Source organism: Gopherus flavomarginatus, chromosome 10 (genome assembly GCF_025201925.1).
Source record: "Gopherus flavomarginatus isolate rGopFla2 chromosome 10, rGopFla2.mat.asm, whole genome shotgun sequence".
NCBI classification, from domain to species: Eukaryota; Metazoa; Chordata; order Testudines; family Testudinidae; genus Gopherus; species Gopherus flavomarginatus.
In genome coordinates, this window is record NC_066626.1 from 77,982,474 (window position 1) to 78,002,650 (window position 20,177).

The 20,177-nt window shown below is 44.5% G+C and overlaps 2 protein-coding genes across 3 annotated transcripts in view; one reads left to right on the plus strand and one right to left on the minus strand.

The window, feature by feature from the left end:
* Positions 1–455: 455 nt before the first annotated feature.
* On the minus strand, positions 456–2,048 carry LOC127030509 (uncharacterized). The gene is made up of 2 exons (XM_050917165.1): positions 1,680–2,048; positions 456–1,056 (listed from the first exon to the last, which is right to left on the minus strand). The coding sequence occupies exons 1-2, from the start codon at positions 1,999–2,001 to the stop codon at positions 551–553; spliced, it is 828 nt and encodes a 275-aa protein (XP_050773122.1). The 5' UTR covers positions 2,002–2,048; the 3' UTR covers positions 456–550.
* A 2,551-nt stretch (positions 2,049–4,599) lies between these two features.
* XRCC5 (X-ray repair cross complementing 5) overlaps positions 4,600–20,177 on the plus strand; it is an 88,177-nt gene continuing 72,599 nt past the window's right edge. For both annotated transcript variants that reach the window (XM_050917051.1, XM_050917052.1), the window contains exons 1-6: positions 4,600–4,671; positions 12,385–12,498; positions 14,390–14,573; positions 16,969–17,017; positions 18,435–18,557; positions 19,533–19,721. In XM_050917051.1, coding sequence (XP_050773008.1) covers positions 4,651–4,671; positions 12,385–12,498; positions 14,390–14,573; positions 16,969–17,017; positions 18,435–18,557; positions 19,533–19,721 — 680 coding nt within the window. In that variant the 5' untranslated portion in view covers positions 4,600–4,650. The remainder of the gene's footprint in view (positions 4,672–12,384; positions 12,499–14,389; positions 14,574–16,968; positions 17,018–18,434; positions 18,558–19,532; positions 19,722–20,177) is intronic.

Consider the following 20,177-nt stretch of genomic DNA (forward strand, 5'->3'; position numbering starts at 1 on the left):
TGCCATGGCTCATGAAACCATATACTGGGAAGCTTGACAGGAGCAAGGAACGTTTCAACTACAGGTTGAGCCGCTGTAGAATGACTGTGGAGCGTGCTTTTGGCCGTTTGAAAGCTCGCTGGCGCAGTCTGTTCGGGAAGCTAGATTTGATGGAAAGCAGCATTACCGCAGTTATATCCGCGTGCTGCACCCTCCATAATATTTGTGAAGGGAAGGGTGAAAGGTTCAGTGAGGAATGGACCTCCGAGGTTATACGTTTGGAGAATGAGTTTGCTCAGCCAGAGAGCAGGGCTAATAGGGAGGCCCAGGAAAGGGCTTCAAGGATTAGGGATGCTATAAGGGAGCAATTTGATGCTGAGAGCCAGCAGTAATGTTTGGTGCATGTGTTGTGCTTTGCTTTACCTTGCTGTGTATAATTAGCCATTTCTATCACCAATAAAACATATGGAAAGAAATACAAACCAAAACCTTTTATTTGTCATACAGTAAAAAACAGGTAAGGGGGTATGGGTGGTTCACAGTACATTCAGAGGTTTTACTATTTCCTATTTTACTCAATTGTAACCGTCTGATGCAACTCACCATTACTTTGCTGCAGAATGATGGGGGTGGAGTGCACTGGGTAAGAATTAAACATATCTTGGTTACTAGGTGATGTTATAGGTGTTGGGGGCAGCTGATGATAATAAGGAACTGGGTGCTGCATAAAGCTATTTTGAGGATACACAGGGGGACAAGGAACATTGCTTTTGGAAGCCTGTGGGTTATCACGGTATATATTTGCCTGCATGGCTACAAGAGACTCAAAAGACTTGGTTTGGCGAGACAGGAGTCTCATCATCTGCCTGGCTATTCTTTTGGCAGACAATTCCTGTCTCCTGCTTTCAGTCAGCCTCCATTCCTGTACACTTTTCCTCCACTCCTCAGTCTTCCTACTTTCCCTGTTGTAGTGGTTCAGAACGGTCTTGATCAGCTCCTCTTTTGATTTCCTAGGATTGCGCCTCAAATTCTGCAATCTACGTGAGGCCGGTGACACAGCCGCATTACTCGAGTTGTCTAGAAAAAATAGAGATAGAGACATGTAATACACAGGGGCATCATTGTTTATTATCAACTTTTGAAGGACATTGGAAACTGTAGGTAGCATCCCTCTCACATACCTCACATAACACTGTAGAGTTCAAGAAAGCTAAGACATGTCTAGCAATGGGGTGAGTACTTTTGCTTAAAATTCTCCCATGTTAGTGGGATGCCTTGGTTCCTGCTTGGAAGGGGGGATCGGTGAGGAAGAAGCACCCCGCAGGACACGGTTCCCGCTTGGAAGGGGGGGTGGGGGACGGACAGAGCACACCGCAGGGCAGGTTTCACGCTTGGAAGGGGGGATCGGTGAGGAAGAAGCACCCCGCAGGACACGGTTCCCGCTTGGAAGGGGGGGTGGGGGACGGACAGAGCACACCGCAGGGCAGGTTTCCCGCTTGGAAGGGGGGGTGGGGGACGGACAGAGCACACCGCAGGGCAGGTTTCCCGCTTGGAAGGGGGGATCGGTGAGGAAGAAGCACACCGCAGGGCAGGTTTCCCGCTTGGAAGGGGGGGTGGGGGACGGACAGAGCACACCGCAGGGCAGGTTTCACGCTTGGAAGGGGGGGTGGGGGACGGACAGAGCATTGCAATCTACTTACCACGAGCACGATCCTCAGCTTCCTCATCAACGTCCGCTTCCAGCTGCTGTGACTGGCTAGTCTCCTCAGGGCTGGAGAAGAGCTCCTGGCTGCCTGTGTCCTGAGACTCTGGGGTGTCCCCCTCAACGCCAGTAGCATCACTGTATTCATCCTCTACACCATCCCCCACTTCTCCCTGCTCTGAACTCTCCATCGTGCTCCTAGGATTCAGGGTGGGGTCACACCCAAGTATGGCATCCAGCTCCTTGTAAAACCTGCAGGTTGTGGGGGCTGCTCCTGAGCGTCGGTTTCCCTCACGGGCTTTGCAGTATGCACTCCTCATCTCCTTAATTTTTACTCTGCATTGCAAGGCGTCCCGTTCGTGGCCCCTTCTCAGCACGGACTGCGATATCTGACCATAGGTATCGTAGTTTCTCCTTCTGGAGCGCAGCTGTGTTTGAACAGCCTCATCTCCCCACACACTAATTAGATCCTGCAGCTCTGCATTGGTCCATGCTGGGGCTCGTTTGTTGCGTGGAGGCATGGTCGCTGAATGATTGATTGATTAATTGCACTCCACGCCTGACTGAGCAAACAGGAAGGTGATTTTTTAAATTTCCCGGGGGATTTAAAGGAGGGGTCAGGTGAGCACAGGGCAGAGGAGTTTTCTTGATTACCAGAGAGGTATCCTCAGGTATGCTGGGATACCTGCTTATTCCACGGAGGTCAAGAAAAGCGCTGGTAAGTGTCTACATTGCATTACCAGCGCTGGATCACCAGCGCTGGATCCTCTACACCCGAGACAAAACGGGAGTACGGCCAGCGCTGCAAACAGGGAGTTGCAGCGCTGGTGATGCCCTGCAGATGTGTACACCTTCAAAGTTGCAGCGCTGTAACTCCTTCACCAGCGCTGCAACTTTCTGATGTAGACAAGCCCCCAGACTGGACACCTTCCAGGCCTGGGCACAATTTTTTCCCCTGGTACAGCTCTTGTTCCAGCTCAGGTGAGAGCTAGGAGATTCTTCATGATGGCTCCTCTCCTTCCTTTGTTCTGTTTTACACCCCTTTATATATCTTTTGCATAAAGTGGGAATCCTTTTGTCCCCCTCTGGGTTCCCATCCCCTCCTTCTCAATGGAAAGACACCAGGTTAAAGATGGATTCCAGTTCAGGTGACATGATCAAGTGTCTCTGCAAGACTTCAAGCCTTCATTCCTCCCAGCCTGAGTCACAAGAAGGCCAGCCTGCAAATGAGCCATCCAGTCAATTGTCCTGGTTAATGTGAGTCATCAAGATTGCAAACCACCATTAATGGCCCACACTATGCATAATTACAATAGGCCCTCAGAGTTATATTTATAGTTTCAGATACAAGTGTTACATTTATACAAATCGTATGATCACGCTCAGTAGATTATAAGCTTTGTAATGATACCCTACAAGAGACTTTTTGCATGAAGCATATTCCAGTTACATTATATTCACTTATTAGCATATTTTTATAAAATCATATAGGCTGTAAAAGCAGCAAAGAATCCTGTGGCACCTTATAGACTAACAGACATTTTGGAGCAAGGCTGTAACGTCATATCCCCCGTCCATCCTCCCTGTCCCCTCTCCTCCTTTCCTTCTACACCTTCCCCCATCCATCCATCCCCTTCTTCTCTCTCTCTTTCCTTCTACTCCAGGGTGGGCAAACTATCTGGTCCGTCAGACATTTTAATGCAGCCCTTGAGCTCCTGCTGAGGAATGGGGTCTGGGGCTTGCCCCGCTCCGCGCGGCTCCCAGAAGCAGCAGCATGCCCCCCTCTGGGTCCTAGGCATAGAGGCAGCCAGGGGGCTGTGGATGCTGCCAGCGTCCCAAGCGCTGCCCCCATCCCAAGTGCTGCCCCCATAGCTCTCATTGGCCAGCAACTGTGGCCAGGGAGCTGCAGGTGTAGTGCCCGCGGACAGGGTAGAGCACAGAACCGCCTGGCTGCACCTCCGTTTAGGAGCTGGAGAGGGGACATGCTGCTGCTTCTGGGAGCTGCTTGAGGTAAGTGCTGCCTGGAGCCTGCACCCCTAACACCTTCCCATGCCCCAACCCCCTGCCTCAGCCCTGATCCCCCTCCTACCCTCTGAACCCCTCGATCCCAGCCTGGAGCACCCCCCTGCACCCAAACCCAGACCCTGTACCCCCAGCCGGAGTCCTCACCCCCTCCTGTGCCCCAGCCCTCTGCCCCAGCCATGATCTCACTCCCACCCTCTTGATCCCAGCCTGGAGCACTCTCCTGCACCTCAACCCCCTCATCCCCAGCCCCACCCCAGAGCCCACACACTGAGACAGCGCCCTCACCCCCTCCTGCACCCCAACTGCCTGCCCCAGCCCTGATCGCCCTCCCACCCTCTGAACCCCTCGATCCCAGCCTGGAGCACTGTCCTGCACCCCAGCCCAGAGCCTGTACCCCCAGCCGGAGTCCTCACCCCCTCCTATGCCCCAGCCCCCTGCCCCCAGCCCTGATCTCCCTCCCACCCTTTCAATCCCAGCCTGGAGCACTGTCCTGCACCCCAGCCCAGAGCCTGTACCCCCAGCCGGAGCCCTCATCCCCACCCCAGCCCCCTGCCCCCAGCCCTGATCCCCCTCCTTCCCCCAAACCACTGGTCCCACCCTCCAGCATCCCAGAGCCCACACCCCTGCACCCCAACCCCCACTTTCGTGAGCATTCAGGGCCCACCCTACAATTTCCATACCCCGATGTGTCCCTCCTTGGGCCAAAAAGTTTGCCCACCCCGATCTACACCTTCCTTCCCCCACTCCATCCATCGCCTTCTCGCCTCCCCTCCCCCTCTCCGCCGCCCAGCCTAGCCCGGCTGCAGCCCGTGCGCGGCGCGCTCGCCAGGTGGCGCTGTCGCTTCCCCTCACGCTCGGGCCGGAACGCGAGCGCGGCGGGGCCGGTTGCCGGCCGGACGCGGAGAGCGCGGGACCCACCGGTCCGGTCCGGTTCGTGGCGCGAGATGGCGCGGGGAGGCGGCAAGGTAAGGGCGGCAGCGGGGGGGGGGCAGGGTCCTCCTCGGTCCCACAAGGCGTCGGGCTCCGCTCGGCTGAGGTGTCTCAGGGGCTCGGCGGCGCCCGCAGCGCTTCCTCCTCGCTCCGACGGAGGGGCCGGGTGGTCCCGCTGCGCTTCCCGTGAGCTGGGCCCGACTCCCTCTGCTGCCCGGCCGGCGACCCCCCCCTGGGATCCCTCCTCTGCCCGGCCGCCGACCCTCCCCCCCGGGAGCCCTTCTCTGCCCGGCCGGCGACCCCCCCCTTTCCCCCCCGGGGATCCCGCCTCTGCCCGGCCGGCGACCCCTGTCCTCGCCCCCCCACCCCCTCCCGGGATGCCGGTCTCTGCCAGTGTAAGCACTTTTCAGATGTGGCCCCGGGTGAGTGATCCATCCAGTATATCAGAGCGGTAGCCGTGGCCCCTTGTAGACTAACAAACTTTTTGGAGCATGAGCTTTCCTGGGTGAATGTCCACTTCATCGGATGCATGTAGTGGAAATTTCCCCTACATGCATCTGACAAAGTGGGTATTTACCCACGAAAGCTCATGCTCCAAAACGTCTGTTAGTCCATAAGGTGCCACAGGGCTCTGTGCTGCCATCCAGTATAGCCTGTCTCTGACAGTGGCAACACTAGATTGTGCACTCTTCCTCTGCACTAAGCTTAGTAACGGACAGTAAAAAAGAGACAAGGTGGGTGAGGTCATATCTTTTATTGGACCAATTTTTGTTGATGAAAGAGAGCTCTGTGCAAGCTCAGAAACTTGTCTCTTTCACCAACCAAAGTTGGTTCAGTAAAAGATATGACTTCACCCACCTTGTCTCTCTAATATCCTGGGACCAACAAGGTTAGAACAGCACTGCAAATGACACACACAAAAAGAGCATTAAAAGAATTGTCCTTCTGCATCTCTGGCAGATTAAATTCCTTAAAGACATGCTATCAGTTTGACTTTTTTTAAAATGTTTGAAAACAGAGTTTTCGCAGACATCCCATTTTAAATAGAATGACCTGAATTTTTAAAAAATGTCTTTGGACAAATAGTGAAAAGGGGGAAGTTTCTTGCTAATACTTAGAGGGGTATTTGGTGTTGCTCTCAGGTCCATGCAAAAGGTATTTAACTCTCCCCCTCCTTCGTCAGCTTTTTCTTTGTGCATGTGCCTCCTTTTCAGTTTTCTTTCTGGTTACTTGTACTGGCAAACACCCTCATGCAAGTGAGGTTACCCTGCAGAGCACTGCACAAGAATAATCTCGTGCTGGTGCATGAAGGACGAAATGCAGTTTGGTTACACACAAAGTGCTGTTAAGTGCACAAATAAACTGAACAAAAAGGGTTTTTCCTTAATCTTTCACTTTCAGTGAAGTTACATACAACTTATTACAATAGTAGGTACGAAATGTGGTTTTTCAAGTGTCAATTTATACCTTTTCCATAAAAAAGAGAGCAACAGCAAAAGAATATTTTGAAAGATTTCTGCTGCTTGTTTGTGCTCCACTGTCTCAGAAGCCCCAAAAAGATGAGGATAAAAACTTATTTTTGGCAAACTTAAAGTGAGATAATTTCCCAGCAATTTTTGGCAGTGTTAGATTTGTTACAGTCTCCTCTCATGGATAAAGTAGATCTAGCTAGTGACAGCTACCAGAGACTGGTATATAAACCCAGGTAAATAGTGGTACCTGGGTATCTTTGTACTCAAGTTGTAACATAGTTTTATATTAAGTAGACATGACCAAACACGATCCATATGTTTTCTCACCGCACCGCTTAACAACTGCTGCTACAAACGCCAGAAAGTGAAGTCCTGTGTTGTTCTACAGTCAAGGCTGTCTATCAATTTAATAAATCTCTCTAAATGTATAGCATTTGATTATTTTCTCTATTTTTATTGGCTATAATATTTCAGTGTTACTTAAAATAGTTTTGCAGTATTACCTGGAAATAGAAGCAGAAGGTGAGTAATAAACTTTTCACTTCCAGTGAAGGATCTCAAAGTGCTCTGAAAATGTTAATGAAGTTTTGCAGTATCCCTAAGAGAATCAGGAGTTAAAGTGGATGCCAAAGAATTGACTTAGCCAGGTTAATGCAGCAAATCATCAGCAGGTCAGGGACTACGACCCATATCTGTTGACTCTCATCCTGTGCTTTAATACCCAGATCATCCTTCCAATTCCGTTACTTGGCCATTCATTATTATTAATCATGTTTATTACTGTAGTGCCTATGGGTCAGCCAAGAATAGGGCCCCATTCTGCTAAGAATTGTAAAAACACATAGTCCGTGGCCTGAAGTGCTTGCTCTTATGGGTTGGGTTAAGGTTTGTTATGGCCAGGCATGCCGCTGCCTTACATTTGGAATAAATGTAAAGAAGCCTTGTAATCAGATGTCTGAAACAATAGCAGTAACACCCCAAAACAGAGGCGCATAGAAAAGCTGAGTAAAAGCTGAATCCAAAAGGGTTTAAATGCCAGGACTAGAGCTTTAACTGGTGGAACTATTTTGGTCAGCATATGAGTATCTGTTTGAGAGAGACAGCACAGGGAAAGATACAGAGAGAAGCAGAACGAAAGCCAAGCAGATACAACCTGGAAGCATGGTGGATGGCTCCGGGATAAGGTCTAGAGAAAAGTTTTGCATCAGAGTGCTGGCTGAAAGAGTTTGATGCTATGAGCAAGGAAGCTGTTTGCTGATTTTTGGTTCCTTCTATGTTTGGAGAAACAGGACTTACATTATTTGTTAATAAACAAGATTGAATCAAAGGTATCTGAGTCCATCAATTTCTCCTCCCAAGTAGAACAGCATGAAGGGCCCAGAACTTAGATTAGCTGCATGGGTCAAAAGGAATAATATTACTATCTAAATAGAGCAGGTGGACACAGGGTGGGGGGAAGTGGTATAATAGAAAAGCTGGATAAACAGTGTGATGGCAGCAAATGTCATGTTAGGTGTACATTCAGATGAACATTCTTTTCAGAAAAAAGATGACCGATGCCAAGCTAGAAGAAGTGCTATTTACCAGCAGCCCAGCAAAACCAAACATTTTTGTTCTAGGCTGTGTAATTTTAATTACATGCTGCCCACCGGACAAGCTATTGATGAGCACTTAAAAATCCTTGGTTCAGCCTGTGGCTGAAAATGAAAACTGGCCTTTTGTCACTTTCTTTGCAAATGCCACTTAAGGGCATAACAAATGGATGATTTGCCCGTCTAGCTCCTTTACTGAATTAATCTTCTGGCTTTGTTCATCCAGATGACACAATTATTTAAGTTAATCAAGACAAGTGGAGACTGAGGAACTTCAGAGGGACCTAACAAAGCTAGTTGAATGGGCAGCACACTGACAGATTAAATATTAATAGGTCCAAAGTAATATTTCTTCCAAAACTGGGAAGAATAATTTGATTTGTTCATACACATTGTTGGATTCTAAATTAACCGTGTTAGCACTCAAGAAACGGACCTAGCATCATTCTGAATAGCTCAATTAAAATGTTTGTTCATTGTGCAAAGATAAATCAGAAGCGCTAACAAGATGAGAAAAACCTTGTGCTTTTGAAAATAGGACCTAGGCCTCCCAAGTCACATAGGTGTTTTTGAAAATTTTACTGAGTATTTTTTAAAAATTTACTCAATATTATTAAAAACAGCTTTCTTAAGGGATAATAAACTCATGCTTCATGGTAAGCCAGTTGATAATTGATAGGGTTAGGAAGAAACTTCTCCTATGGTCAGATTATTTTATTATAGTCTGTTTCGGGATTCCTTATACCTTCTGCTGAAGCATCTGGTACTGACCACTCCTTGAGGGTTTTTCTACAGGAAAATTTAGTTTGTGGCAAGCCTGGGTATGAATCTACCCCACCTCAACATGAGTCAACAATGCGATGCTGTTGCAAAAAAGTAAATTCAATTTTGGGTTGCATTAACCAGAGGTATAGCATGCAAGTCATGGAAGGTGATAGTACCGCTCTACACAGCACTAGTTAGGCCTCAGTTGGAGTACTGTGTCCGATTTTGGTAACTGCTGTATGGAAAGGATATAGAGAAACTGGAAAGGATCCAGAGGCAAGCGACAAAGATAATCACAGGGATGGAATGCAAACCATAGGAGCAACGGTGGAAGGAAATGGGTATGTTTAGCTTGGGAAAGGAGATTAAGGGGGGACATGATAGTAGTCTTCAAATACTTGAAATGCTGCCATAAGAAAGATGGGAAAGAATTGTTCTCTCTTGCCACAGAGAGCAGGACAAGAGGTAATGGAATCAAACTACAGCATAGCAGATTTAGATTAAATCTCAGGAAAAACTTCCTAACTGTAAGAACAGTAGGACAAGAGAACAAACTGCCTAGGGAAGTAATGAAATCTTCACTGGAGGTTTGCAAAAAGAGGCTGGATAGCCACCTGTCTTGGATGATTTAGAGGCAACAAATCCTAGGTCTTCATAGATTCTAGGACTGGAAGGGACCTCAAGAGGTGATCAAGTCCAGTCCCCTGCCCTCATGGCAGGACCAAATACTATCTAGATCATCCCAGATAGACATTTATCTAACCTACTCTTAAATATCTCCAGAGATGGAGATTCCACAACCTCCCTAGGCAATTTGTTCCAGTGTTTAACCACCCTGACAGTTAGGAACTTTTTCCTAATGTCCAACCTAAACCTCCCTTGCTGCAGTTTAAACCCATTGCTTCTTGTTCTGTCCTTAGAGGCTAAGGTGAACAAATTTTCTCCCTCCGCCTTGTGATACCCTTTTAGATACCTGAAAACTGCTATCATGTCCCCTCTCAGTCTTCTCTTTTCCCAACTAAACAAACCCAGTTCTTTCAGCCCTCCTTCATAAGTCATGTTCTCAAGATATTTAATCATTCTTGTTGCTCTTCTCTGGACCCTCTCCAATTTTTCCACATCTTTCTTGAAATGTGGTGCCCAGAACTGGACACACTACTCCAGTTGAGGCCTAAGCAGCACAGAGTAGAGCAGAAGAATGACTTCTCGTTTCTTGCTGACAACACACCTGTTAACGCATCCCAGAATCATGTTTGCTTTTTTTGCAACAGCGTCACACTGTTGACTCATATTTAGCTTGTGGTCCCCTATAACCGCTGAATCCTTTTCTGCCATACTCCTTCCCAGACAGTCTCTTCCCATTCTGTATGTATGACACTGATTGTTCCTTCCTAAGTGGAGCACTTTGCATTTGTCTTTGTTAAACTTCATCCTGTTTACCTAAGACCATTTCTCCAATTTGTCCAGATCATTTTGAATTATGACACTATCCTCCAAAGCAGTTGCAATCCCTCCCAGTTTGGTATCATCTGCAAACTTAATAAGTGTACTTTCTATGCCAATATCTAAGTCGTTGATGAAGATATTGAACAGAGCTGGTCCCAAAACATACCCCTGCGGAACTCCTCTTGTTATACCTTTCCAGCAGGATTGGGAACCATTAATAACTACTCTCTGAGTACGGTTATCCAGCCAGTTATGCACCCACCTTATAGTGGCCCGATCTAGGTTGTGTTTGCCTAGTTTATTGATAAGAATATCATGCGAGACCGTATCAAATGCCTTACTAAAGTCTAGGTATACCACATCCACTGCTTCTCCCTTATCCACAAGACTCGTTATCCCATCAAAGAAAGCTGTCGGATTTGTTTGACATTATTTGTTCTTTACAAATCCATGCCAGCTATTCCCTATCACCTTACCACCTTCCAAGTGTTTGCAGATGATTTCCTTAAATTACTTACTCCATTATCTTCCCTGGCACAGAAGTTAAACTAATTGGTCTGTAGTTTCCTGGGTTGTTTTTATTTCCCTTTTTATAGATGGGCACTATATTTGCTCTTTTCTAGTCTTCTGGAATTTCTCCTGTCTCTCATGATTTCCCAAAGATAATAGCTAGAGGCTCAGATACCTCCTCTATTAGCTCCTTGAGTATTCTAGGATGCATTTCATCAGGCCCTGGTGACTTGCAGGCATCTAACTTTTCTAAGTGATTTTTAACTTGTTCTTTTTCCATTTTTATCTTCTAAACCTACCCCCTTCCCATTAGCATTCACTGTGTTAGGCATTCCTTCAGACTTCTCCCTGAAGACTGAAACAAAGAAGTCATTAAGCATCTCTGCCATTTCAAAGTTTCCTGTTACTGTTTCTCCCTCCTCACTGAGCAGTGGGCTTGCCCTGTCCTTGGTCGTCTTCTTGCTGCTAATGTATTGACAAAAAGTCGTCTTGTTTCCCTTTATTCCTGTAGCTAGTTTGAGCTCATTTTGTGCCATTGTCTTTCAAATCTTGCCACTGCATTCCTGTGTTTTTTGCCTATAGTCATCCTTTGTAATCTGTCCTAGTTTCCATTTTTTATATGACTCCTTTTTATTTTTTAGATCATGCATGATCTCATGATTAAACCAAGGTGGTCTTTTGCCACATTTTCTATATTTCCTATCCAGTGGAATAGCTTCCTTTTGGGCCCTTAGTAGTGTCACTTGGAAAAACTGCCAACTCTCCTCAGTTGTTTTTCCCCTCAGTCTTGATTCCCATGGGACCTTACCTATCATCTCTCTGAGCTTACCAAAATCCGCCTTCCTGAAATCCATTGTCTCTGTTTTGCTCTATTTCCCTTCTACTCGTCCTTAGAATTGTGAACTCTATGATTTCATGATCACTTTCACCCAAACTGCCTTCTGCTTTCAAATTCTCAACGAGTTCCTCCCTATTTGTTAAAATCAAGTCTAGAACAGCTTCCCCCAATAGCTTTTTCAACCTTCTGAAATAAAAAGTTGTCTGCAATGCAGTCCAAGAACTTATTGGATGGTCTGTGCCCTGCTGTGTTATTTTCCCAACATATATCTGGATAGTTGAAGTCCCCCATCACCACCAAATCTTTGGCTTTGGATGATTTTGTTAGTTGTTTAAAAAAAACCTCATCCACCTCTTCCACCTGGTTAGGTGGTCTGTAGTAGACTCCCAGCACGACATCACCCTTGTTTTTTACCCCTTTTAGCCTAACCCAGAGACTCTTAACATTTCCATCTCCTGTGTCCATCTCCACCTCAGTCCAAGTGTGTACATTTTTAATACATAAGGCAACACCTCCTCCCTTTTTCCCCGTCTGTCCTTCCTGAGCAAGCTGTACCCATCCACACCAGCATTCCAATTGTGTATTATCCCAACAAGTTTCGGTGATGCCAACAATGGCATCTTGGCAGGGAGTTAGACTAAATGACCCTTGTGGTCCCTTCTAACCCTTTGGTTCTATGATTTACACTAGCCTGCTGAGGATGAACTGTCTGTGGACCCTGCTGACATGTGTTAACAATTTGTTAATGTACTTTGATCTAGTCCCATTTGAAAGAGGATAGATCAAAGCACGTTACCCAAGTGTTAATACGTTTCAACAGGGTCCACACACAGTTGGTTGGTGCAGGCTAGATTCAAACACCAGCTTGTCCCAAACTAAAGGTTCATGTAGATAAGCCCTGAGACATAATACTGGACTAAATGGACCACTAGTCTGATCCAGTATGGGAAGTCCTATATTCTTATCCTCTGTACATAAATGTCAAATTAGGAGTTAAAACAACAATAGGGATTAGTAAAGTGAAATGTAAATTCTATGTTGATCAAGGGGAGAATTAACTCCTTTAAATGTTTTCACTTAAGCATGCCCCATCACATTCTAATTCAGTTTGGTTCTTTCTTCCAGGCAGCCATAGTGCTGTGTATGGATGTAGGCTTTGCAATGAGCAATTCTGCTCCTGGAGAGGAGTCTCCGTTTGAACAAGCCAAGAAGATGATGACCATGTTTGTGCAGCGACAGGTACTTGTGATTTCCATTTGAGTATGATACACTTAAAAGGTTAGAAATGAAAGAAGGAAAACAGTGAGGCTTGCTAGAGTCTTTTCTTCATCCTTTTTATTTGATTATATTGTGTTTAGCTGGGAAAGTAGTTAGAATTATTCTAATTGACTGTTGTATGTGACAGGTTTCAGGGGGGTAGCTGTATTAGTCTGTATCGTTAAAAACAACGAGGAGTCCTTGTGGCATCTTAGAGACTAACAGATTTATTTGGGCATAAGCTTTCATGGCATAACCCACTTCCATCAGATGCATGGAGTGGAAAATACAGTAAGCAGGAATAAATATACAGCACATGAAAAGATGGGAGTTGCCTTACTAAGTAGGGGGTCAGTGCTAATGAGGCCAATTCAGTTAGGGTGGATGTGGCCCGTTGAGAAGAAGGGGTAAATATCAACCCAGGGAAAATTACTTTTTGTAATGTTAATGAGGCAAATTCAATCAAAGTGGATGTGGCCCATTCTCAGCAGATGACAAGCAAGTGTGAGTATCAATGGAGGGAAAATTATTTTTTGTAAAAGCAGCAAAGAATCCTGTGGCATCTTATAGACTAACAGACTTTTTGGAGCATGAGCGTTCGTGGTTCACCCACGAAAGCTCATGCTCCAAAACGTCTGTTAGTCTGTAAGGTGCCACAGGATTCTTTCCTGCTTTTACAGATCCAGACTAACACGGCTGCCCTTCTGATATTTTTTGTAGTGACCCAACCACTCCCAGTCTTTATTCAGGCCTGATTTGATGATGTCAAATCTGCAGATTAATTCCAGTTCTGCAGTTTCTCCTTGAAGTCTGTTTTTGAAGTTTTTTTTGTTGAAGAATGGTGACTTTTAAGTCTGTTATTGAGTGTCCAGGGAAATCGAAGTGCTCTCCTACTGGCTTTTGAATGTTACAATTCTTGCTATCTGATCTGTGTCCATTTATTCTTTTGCACAAAGACTGTCCTGTTTGGCCAGTGTACATGGCAGAGGGGCATTGCTGGCACATGATGGCATATATCAGATTGATAGATGTGCAGGTGAATGAGCCCTTGATGGTGTGGCTGTTGTGGTTGGGTCCTATAATGGTATCCCTTGAACAGATACACGGACTGAGTTGGCAGCAGGGCTTATTGCAGGGATTGGTTCCTGGGTTAGTGTTTCTGTTGTGTGGTGTGTAGTTGCTGGTGAGTATTTGCTTCAGGTTCAGGGACTGTCTGTAAGTGAGGACTGGTCTGTCTCTCAAAGTCTGTGAGAGTGAGAGATAATCCTTGGGGATAGGTTTTAGATCCTTGATGATGTGTGTGAGAAGTTTTAGTTGGGGGCTGTACGTGATGGCTAGTGGCGTTCTGTTACTTTCTTTGTTGGGCCTGTTCTGTAGTAGGTGACTTCTGGGTGATCCAAATGCTAACCCTATTAAATAACAGAATAGCTGTTTTTACTGTTATATACGAGAACAAAACTGGCCTTTCTCCCAGCAGATTTTTGTGGACGACAAGTGCACCTAGCTTGATCACGCCCTCTTTTTAAGCTTGAAGAGGCTTTCATGGGGAAAAGTGCTGTCTTATAAAATGTTTCAGAATTGTTAAAATTTAGCATCATGCAGAATTACTCTGGGAACTGAGTGATCTGATTTTACTCATTTCCCCCATATGTTGATCAGTAATACTCATAGCAGCCTGCTAGTTGAATTTAATTCTAAGTTAATGAGTTCTACGTATGCATACATTTTGGAAGGACTGTATATGTGGTAGCATGGAGTCTGCTGTAATTGATACCTAGTTGCAAAATTTGTATAATATGCTTTCTATTTAACATATGTATGTACAACACAGTGTATATTTTTGTAAATTTTTTTGTACCTTCTCCATCTCCAGGTGTTTGCTGAGAGCAAAGATGAAGTCTCTGTAGTTTTGTTTGGCACAGATGGCACGGAGAATACCCTTGCCAGTGGTGATCAGTATCAAAACATTACTGTACAAAGACACCTGATGCTACCAGATTTTGATTTGCTGGAGGACATACAAAACGCGATTCAACCAGGCTCTGAACAAGCAGACTGTATCCTCTCTGACTGTACAAAATCTCTGAACTAGATAAAGTAGCATGGAGGACTGGGAGCTTATGTTGTGAAATTGTCCCAGAAGTGTTGTTGATGTCATAACTACTCTTAAACATATATTGTTCTTTTGAATTTAAGAGTTGACAGTTTGCATAAGAGCCAGTTTTCCAGATTAACCAATTTTCAAAGTTCTTTATAAGATGTTAGGTGGAGTCTTGGCCCCAGTGAATTGTTTCTAATATAAAGTACTGAGTTAATTAAGCATTGAGCACTTCTGGTATCTTCTTCTCCATGGGACGGAGAGAGAAAAAAATACAGCAAAGAGATAATGTCAGATTAGGCTCAAAATATGTTTGTTTGTTTTTAAAGGGACTTACAAAGCCTAATGCAAAATAGGTTTTCATCAAATTAAACCTATGAAAACTTAAAAAAAAAAAAAAAATTAACCCTCCCACCAAGGGAAGCCCAACACAGCTGCATGTGCTTAGGCATTTCAGATTGATCAGTCCTCATTTTACTGTGAAATGCATACATTAAGAAAAGTCACTTTTGTTAGTAACATAGGTGAGAGTTTTTGAAAGTGTTCCTCTGAACATTTCATTTGAAAATTTTTCCCATTTCTCTCTGTTCTCCTTCTCCACTCAAAAAATAATTTTTCATTTGTAGTCAGGTTGGCAGAGTAGTGCCAAAGGAGCCTGCAGCCGGTCAGCTGTATGTTGCCACAAACTGAGTCTATTCTCGGTTTGATGGGTATGGAGGTATGTACGTGGATGCGATCTATCAAGGGACTTAGGTGCCTAAATCCTGTTTTTAGGCACCATTGCGATTCACAAAACTCCAGTTCAGCTGCCACTTAACCTGAAGATGCCTTAACTCACTTGGCACCTAATTCTTTTCCTCTGGGTGTGTAGACTGCAGCCTCACTCTAGGCACCTGGTCACCAATCTCCCCACTGAGCATGCACACTGCTGCCTTTCAATTGGTCGTCTGGACACCTATCTCCCATATAAGCCCCAAACCAATTCACAGACTGGGAAATAAAGGCGTCTGGCTGCCTAAGTTGTATGTGGGGGCATGACCCAGTAGGTGGCCTCCAAGTGTGGCTGCTGGATCCAGGTCCCTCAGGCTAGGTAACACACAACAGCTGGGGATGGAAGGAGAGAGCTCTCTTGTGACCTTTAACCCAGTGGATAGAGTACTCACCCAGGATGTTAGAGACTCCCATTTAAATCCCCTGTCCTCCTGAGAGAGAAAGGGGATTTGAACAAGGATCTGCCCCCTGTCAGGCTTACACTAGGCTATGGAATATACTGATATGGGTCTCCATTAGTCTCTCCAGTTGAAGTTGTTCCACTTTTATTAAACAATTGAATAATTAAATATTAATTGAACCAGCAAAAAAGTTAGAGTAACTCTATAGCCTAGTGGTTAAGGCCCTCACCTGAGAGGTAGCTGATCCCTCAGGAGGAGGTGGGACTTGAACCAGGGGTCTCCCACATCCTGAGTAAGTCTCCTATCTCTTAGGCTAAAAGTTATAAGGGAGGTCCGCCACCCCAACCCAACGGGCTGTATTGTTTCAGGCCCCCACACAAACCTAAGTGGCCTATGCCTGCCTTCCTCGGGTCATGGATTGCTAGCAGTGCTAGACGACTTCTTGCAGCCTGGAGTAGGAGCCTATCTCTGAGAGAGAGGTGGGACTTAATACCCCCCTCTGGTTCGCATCTCTCACTGGCTAGCTCAGGCGGCTCCCTGCCTAGTGTGCTGGCTTTGTTGTTCACAGCCTAAGGTGCCTATCTCTCTCCATTTGTTGTCTGGGTAGCCGAGATGCCTAACTCAGGCTTTGTGAATGGCAGTGTTGTGCCTGTGATTTTCTAGGTGCTTAAAAAGTGCCATGATGCTCAGTATTGCAGTGCCTCAGTCCCTTGGATCCCTGAGCACAGAGGTAAGAGCACATCCTCAATGAAATTACTTGAGAAAAGAAATGTATCAAGAGATGTAAGAAATAGATGTTTATTAAGAAAAGGGGAATTATAGTGAAAAATGTCATATTTTGAAACTACATGTAAGTTTCATTCATGGATACCAGATAAAGAGACGATGATAATACAAAAAGTCTAGGTGATAAATATTTCCATTGGGCTCGATCCTGCTCCTATCATACCTTTGCTCTTGACTTCAATAGCAGAATTGGTCCAAGGTAACAGTCTTCCCTTTAAAAGTGCAGGGAAAAGACAGGGTTGTAGGAGAGGCAATAGGTGGTTTTAATAGGTGCCAGTTTGGTTGTCATACACTGAAATGCTTTAATTGTCTCTGCAACCGCTAAAATAAAGATAAGAACATGTATCTTTCTGACACAGTCTTGTTCTAAATGTCTTTTGTCTTTAACTCACTTAGTCCTGGATGCACTTGTCGTGTGCATGGACTTGCTTCAAAAGGAAACAATGTAAGTACTGCAACCTGGGGACTTGCACAAGAATTCTGAAATTTAATTTTGAGAGCTGAGCTGACTCCACTTGAATGCTGCAAGGTTGTGTGACTAGGGAAGATGCTGCTTTTTAAAAAATCACCACAATGAAAAGCTATTCCTGAAAAACCCACTAGAGAGACCCAACCTCCCTAAGCAATTTAAGTCACTTGAATAAGAGCTTGCCCACTTAGGGAAGTTATACTGGTATAAACTAAGGTGTAAATCTAAACTAATATAATTATACCAATCTAACTCTTTGGATCAACACTCATTCTGGTTATGAGAGAGCCTTTTGTTGCTTGGGTGACGTTTAAGATAACTGAATAAAGCCACTCTTATTCTCGCATAAGAGTGTCTACGTGGGTGTTTATACCAGAATTACTATACTGGTTAACTATTCCAGTATAACTAGTAAAACTTTCTTGTGTAGGCAAACCTTAAACAGGTTTTACAATGTGCTCTTCCGGTCAATAAATTTGGACTTGTGTGGACTAATGAGGGAAGTCAACCCTTGAGAATACCTTGTATCCATCTGCCTTGGGATGAAATCCATATACTTAATTGGAGCATCCGAGCTAATCTTCACTGTCAGGAAGGAGCTTAAATATACAGAAGTAGCCTCTAAGTGTATCTCTAAACTGCTGGGAGCATGCCTCCCAGCACAGGTGGACAGACATGCGCTAGCTCTGATCGAGCTGGTGTGCTAAAAACAGAAATGTGGCTGTGACAGCAGCTTGGACCCAGGAGGTTGGGTAAAATACATTCTAGTGGCTAGCCTGAGCCACCTCCCGTGCTGCCTGGGCCCCAGTACTATTTTTAGTGCACTAGCTGGAGGAGTATGTCTGCGTGTGCTGGGAATTACACCTCCCAGCTGCAGTGTAGTCAAACCCTAGAGACCTGCTTATATAAAGAGAAAAGCTTTCAATTGCATGAGCTTAACAGGACTGGAAAAAACCCTTAACATCCAGGTAAACACAGTTTAACACCTTTATAATGATGGTCTTGCAGCCTGGGAGGAAGTAGCCAGCACCTTTAGTAAACACCAAGGACCAGATCTTCAGTGGTATAGACTGGCATAGCTCCGTTGACCTCAGCGTAGTTAAACTAATTTATGTCAGCTGAGGAGCAGGCTTTCCATTCACTTGATGGGGAAAAAAAATCAGAAAAAGGACACAGACTTCCCCTGAATAATAATAAGAAAAAACAAACCATGCTGATTGGATTTATTCTTGTTGTACTTAAGGGCAGCATATCTTGATGTTTACAGACTTCTGTTACAAGAAGTTCTAAACTTTATTAGAGATACAGTTTTACATTTTTTAAAATAAGTGTTCAGCAAATGATGCAACAGGATTTTTTTATTTCAACAAATCTTCTGTTTTTGTTGTTTAAGAGGAAAGAAATATGAGAAACGACACATTGAGGTGTTTACAGACCTTAGCAGTCCCTTCAGTGAGGATCAGCTAGAAATCATCATCGCTAACTTGAAGAAAACAGGAATCTCTCTGCAATTTTTGTAAGTGTGGAAATAGTGCTAAAGCATCTTCACAGCTCTGTGCCATTTTCCTTACATAATTACAGCCGTCCAAAATTGTCTGCTGTTGTGGTAAGTGCTGTGGTGTGGTGTAAAGGGGCCGCTCCCTGTAATATTATTATTATTTGAATTACTGTAGTGCCAAGGAATCACAGAGCAGGACCTCATTGTGCTAGGCGCTGTAGAAATTCAGGAATAAAAAGATGGTCCCTTCCCCAAAGAGCTGTCAATCTCAGTATAAAACAAGAGACAGTAGAGACAGACAGACAAACGGGAGGGAATACAAGGAAACAATAAGACAGTATTGGTCAGTATGATAGGCAGTGGTCTCAGCACGCCGGCAGCCTAACTATTCTCAGTTTTTTTTGTAGACATCACAGAAAAGGAGGATAATGAGGTAACTTTGTGGATTTTTATGGGGAGCTTCTCCTAAGCACGAGGGGCAGCATGGAAGAAAGCACAAAGGTGCCTGTTTGAAAATTAAACAAGTAGGAAATGTAACAGTAGAAAATATACAGGTATTGTCAGGGAGATGGAATAGATTACCTCACAGGTCTTTTTCTAGTTGGGCTTCTGTTATTCTTAGATAATTTAATGACATTATTTGGGGTACAGCAAAATATCATTTCATCTAGAGATGCCAGTTAAACTCTAACCCAGACTTGTAACACATGGGAAAATGTCAGTTTTATTCATGAATTCACCAGCTATTACAGGCTATTAAAATCTCATACAGAATAACAGTTATTACAGGAATGACTAATAGCACAGCTATAATTAAGGGATTGGAAGGATATTCTTTGCTGGGGTTTAGAACTGACATTTAAAGGGCATCAGGCTGAAGAAAATCAATCCAGATGCAATTTTTGTCTCTCTTTTTTTTTTAATTATCCAAAATGATTTAGTTGTTTTAGTTAAGTAGCAAAATAAATTAACTGTTTCGAATTGTATTCTTAGCTTGCCGTTTCCAGTGGATGATGAAGAGGGAAGTGGGGATACAGGTGATGGTCGACATTGTGATATGTACAGAAACTCTTTTCCAAGGAAAGGCTTAACCGAACAGCAGAAAGAAGGCATCTGTATGGTGAGAAAATTGATGTTTGCTTTAGAGGAAGAAGGAGGCCTGGATGAAATTTACACTTTCAGGTAAACTTGAATACACCCCTTTCAGATGGTGGAAGTTTAGTTTCTAATTTCATCCACAAAAAGCTTTAATGAATGAGGTGGCATTTTGTGGTTGTGTAACTTATCACACATTTGGATCCTTTAAATCAACTTCAGTGGCTTTGATTCGAAGAACAGATAAGAAACTTATACGATACAATGGAAAGTGAATTTTCCTTCGTATGGTACTCTGTCTTTATAGAAAGTATCCCTTATTCCTCCTCTGTCTTGTGTTCCTCAGAATGTTTTAAGGAGGGTGATCCTCTAAATGAGACTTCGAAAGCATATTGAATATAAGGTATTTAGAAGATGAATGCTATTTTAGAATGTGTGTGCAGCGCATGTAAAGCATTTGCACATAATGGTAGCCCTGGTTTCCTGGTCTCAGATTGGTTGTAGATCGACTAGTTTATCAAACTCCCCCAGACAGATTGTGAC

What these genes read in the sequence shown, in the direction of transcription:
- LOC127030509 (XM_050917165.1), bottom strand. Translation starts at nt 2,001, where the DNA reads ATGAGGAGTGCATACTGCAAAGCCCGTGAGGGAAACCGACGCTCAGGA. An exon ending in AGCTGAGGATCGTGCTCGTG is followed by an intron (nt 1,057 to 1,679) that starts GTAAGTAGATTG and finishes TATTTTTTCTAG; the next exon opens with ACAACTCGAGTAATGCGGCT.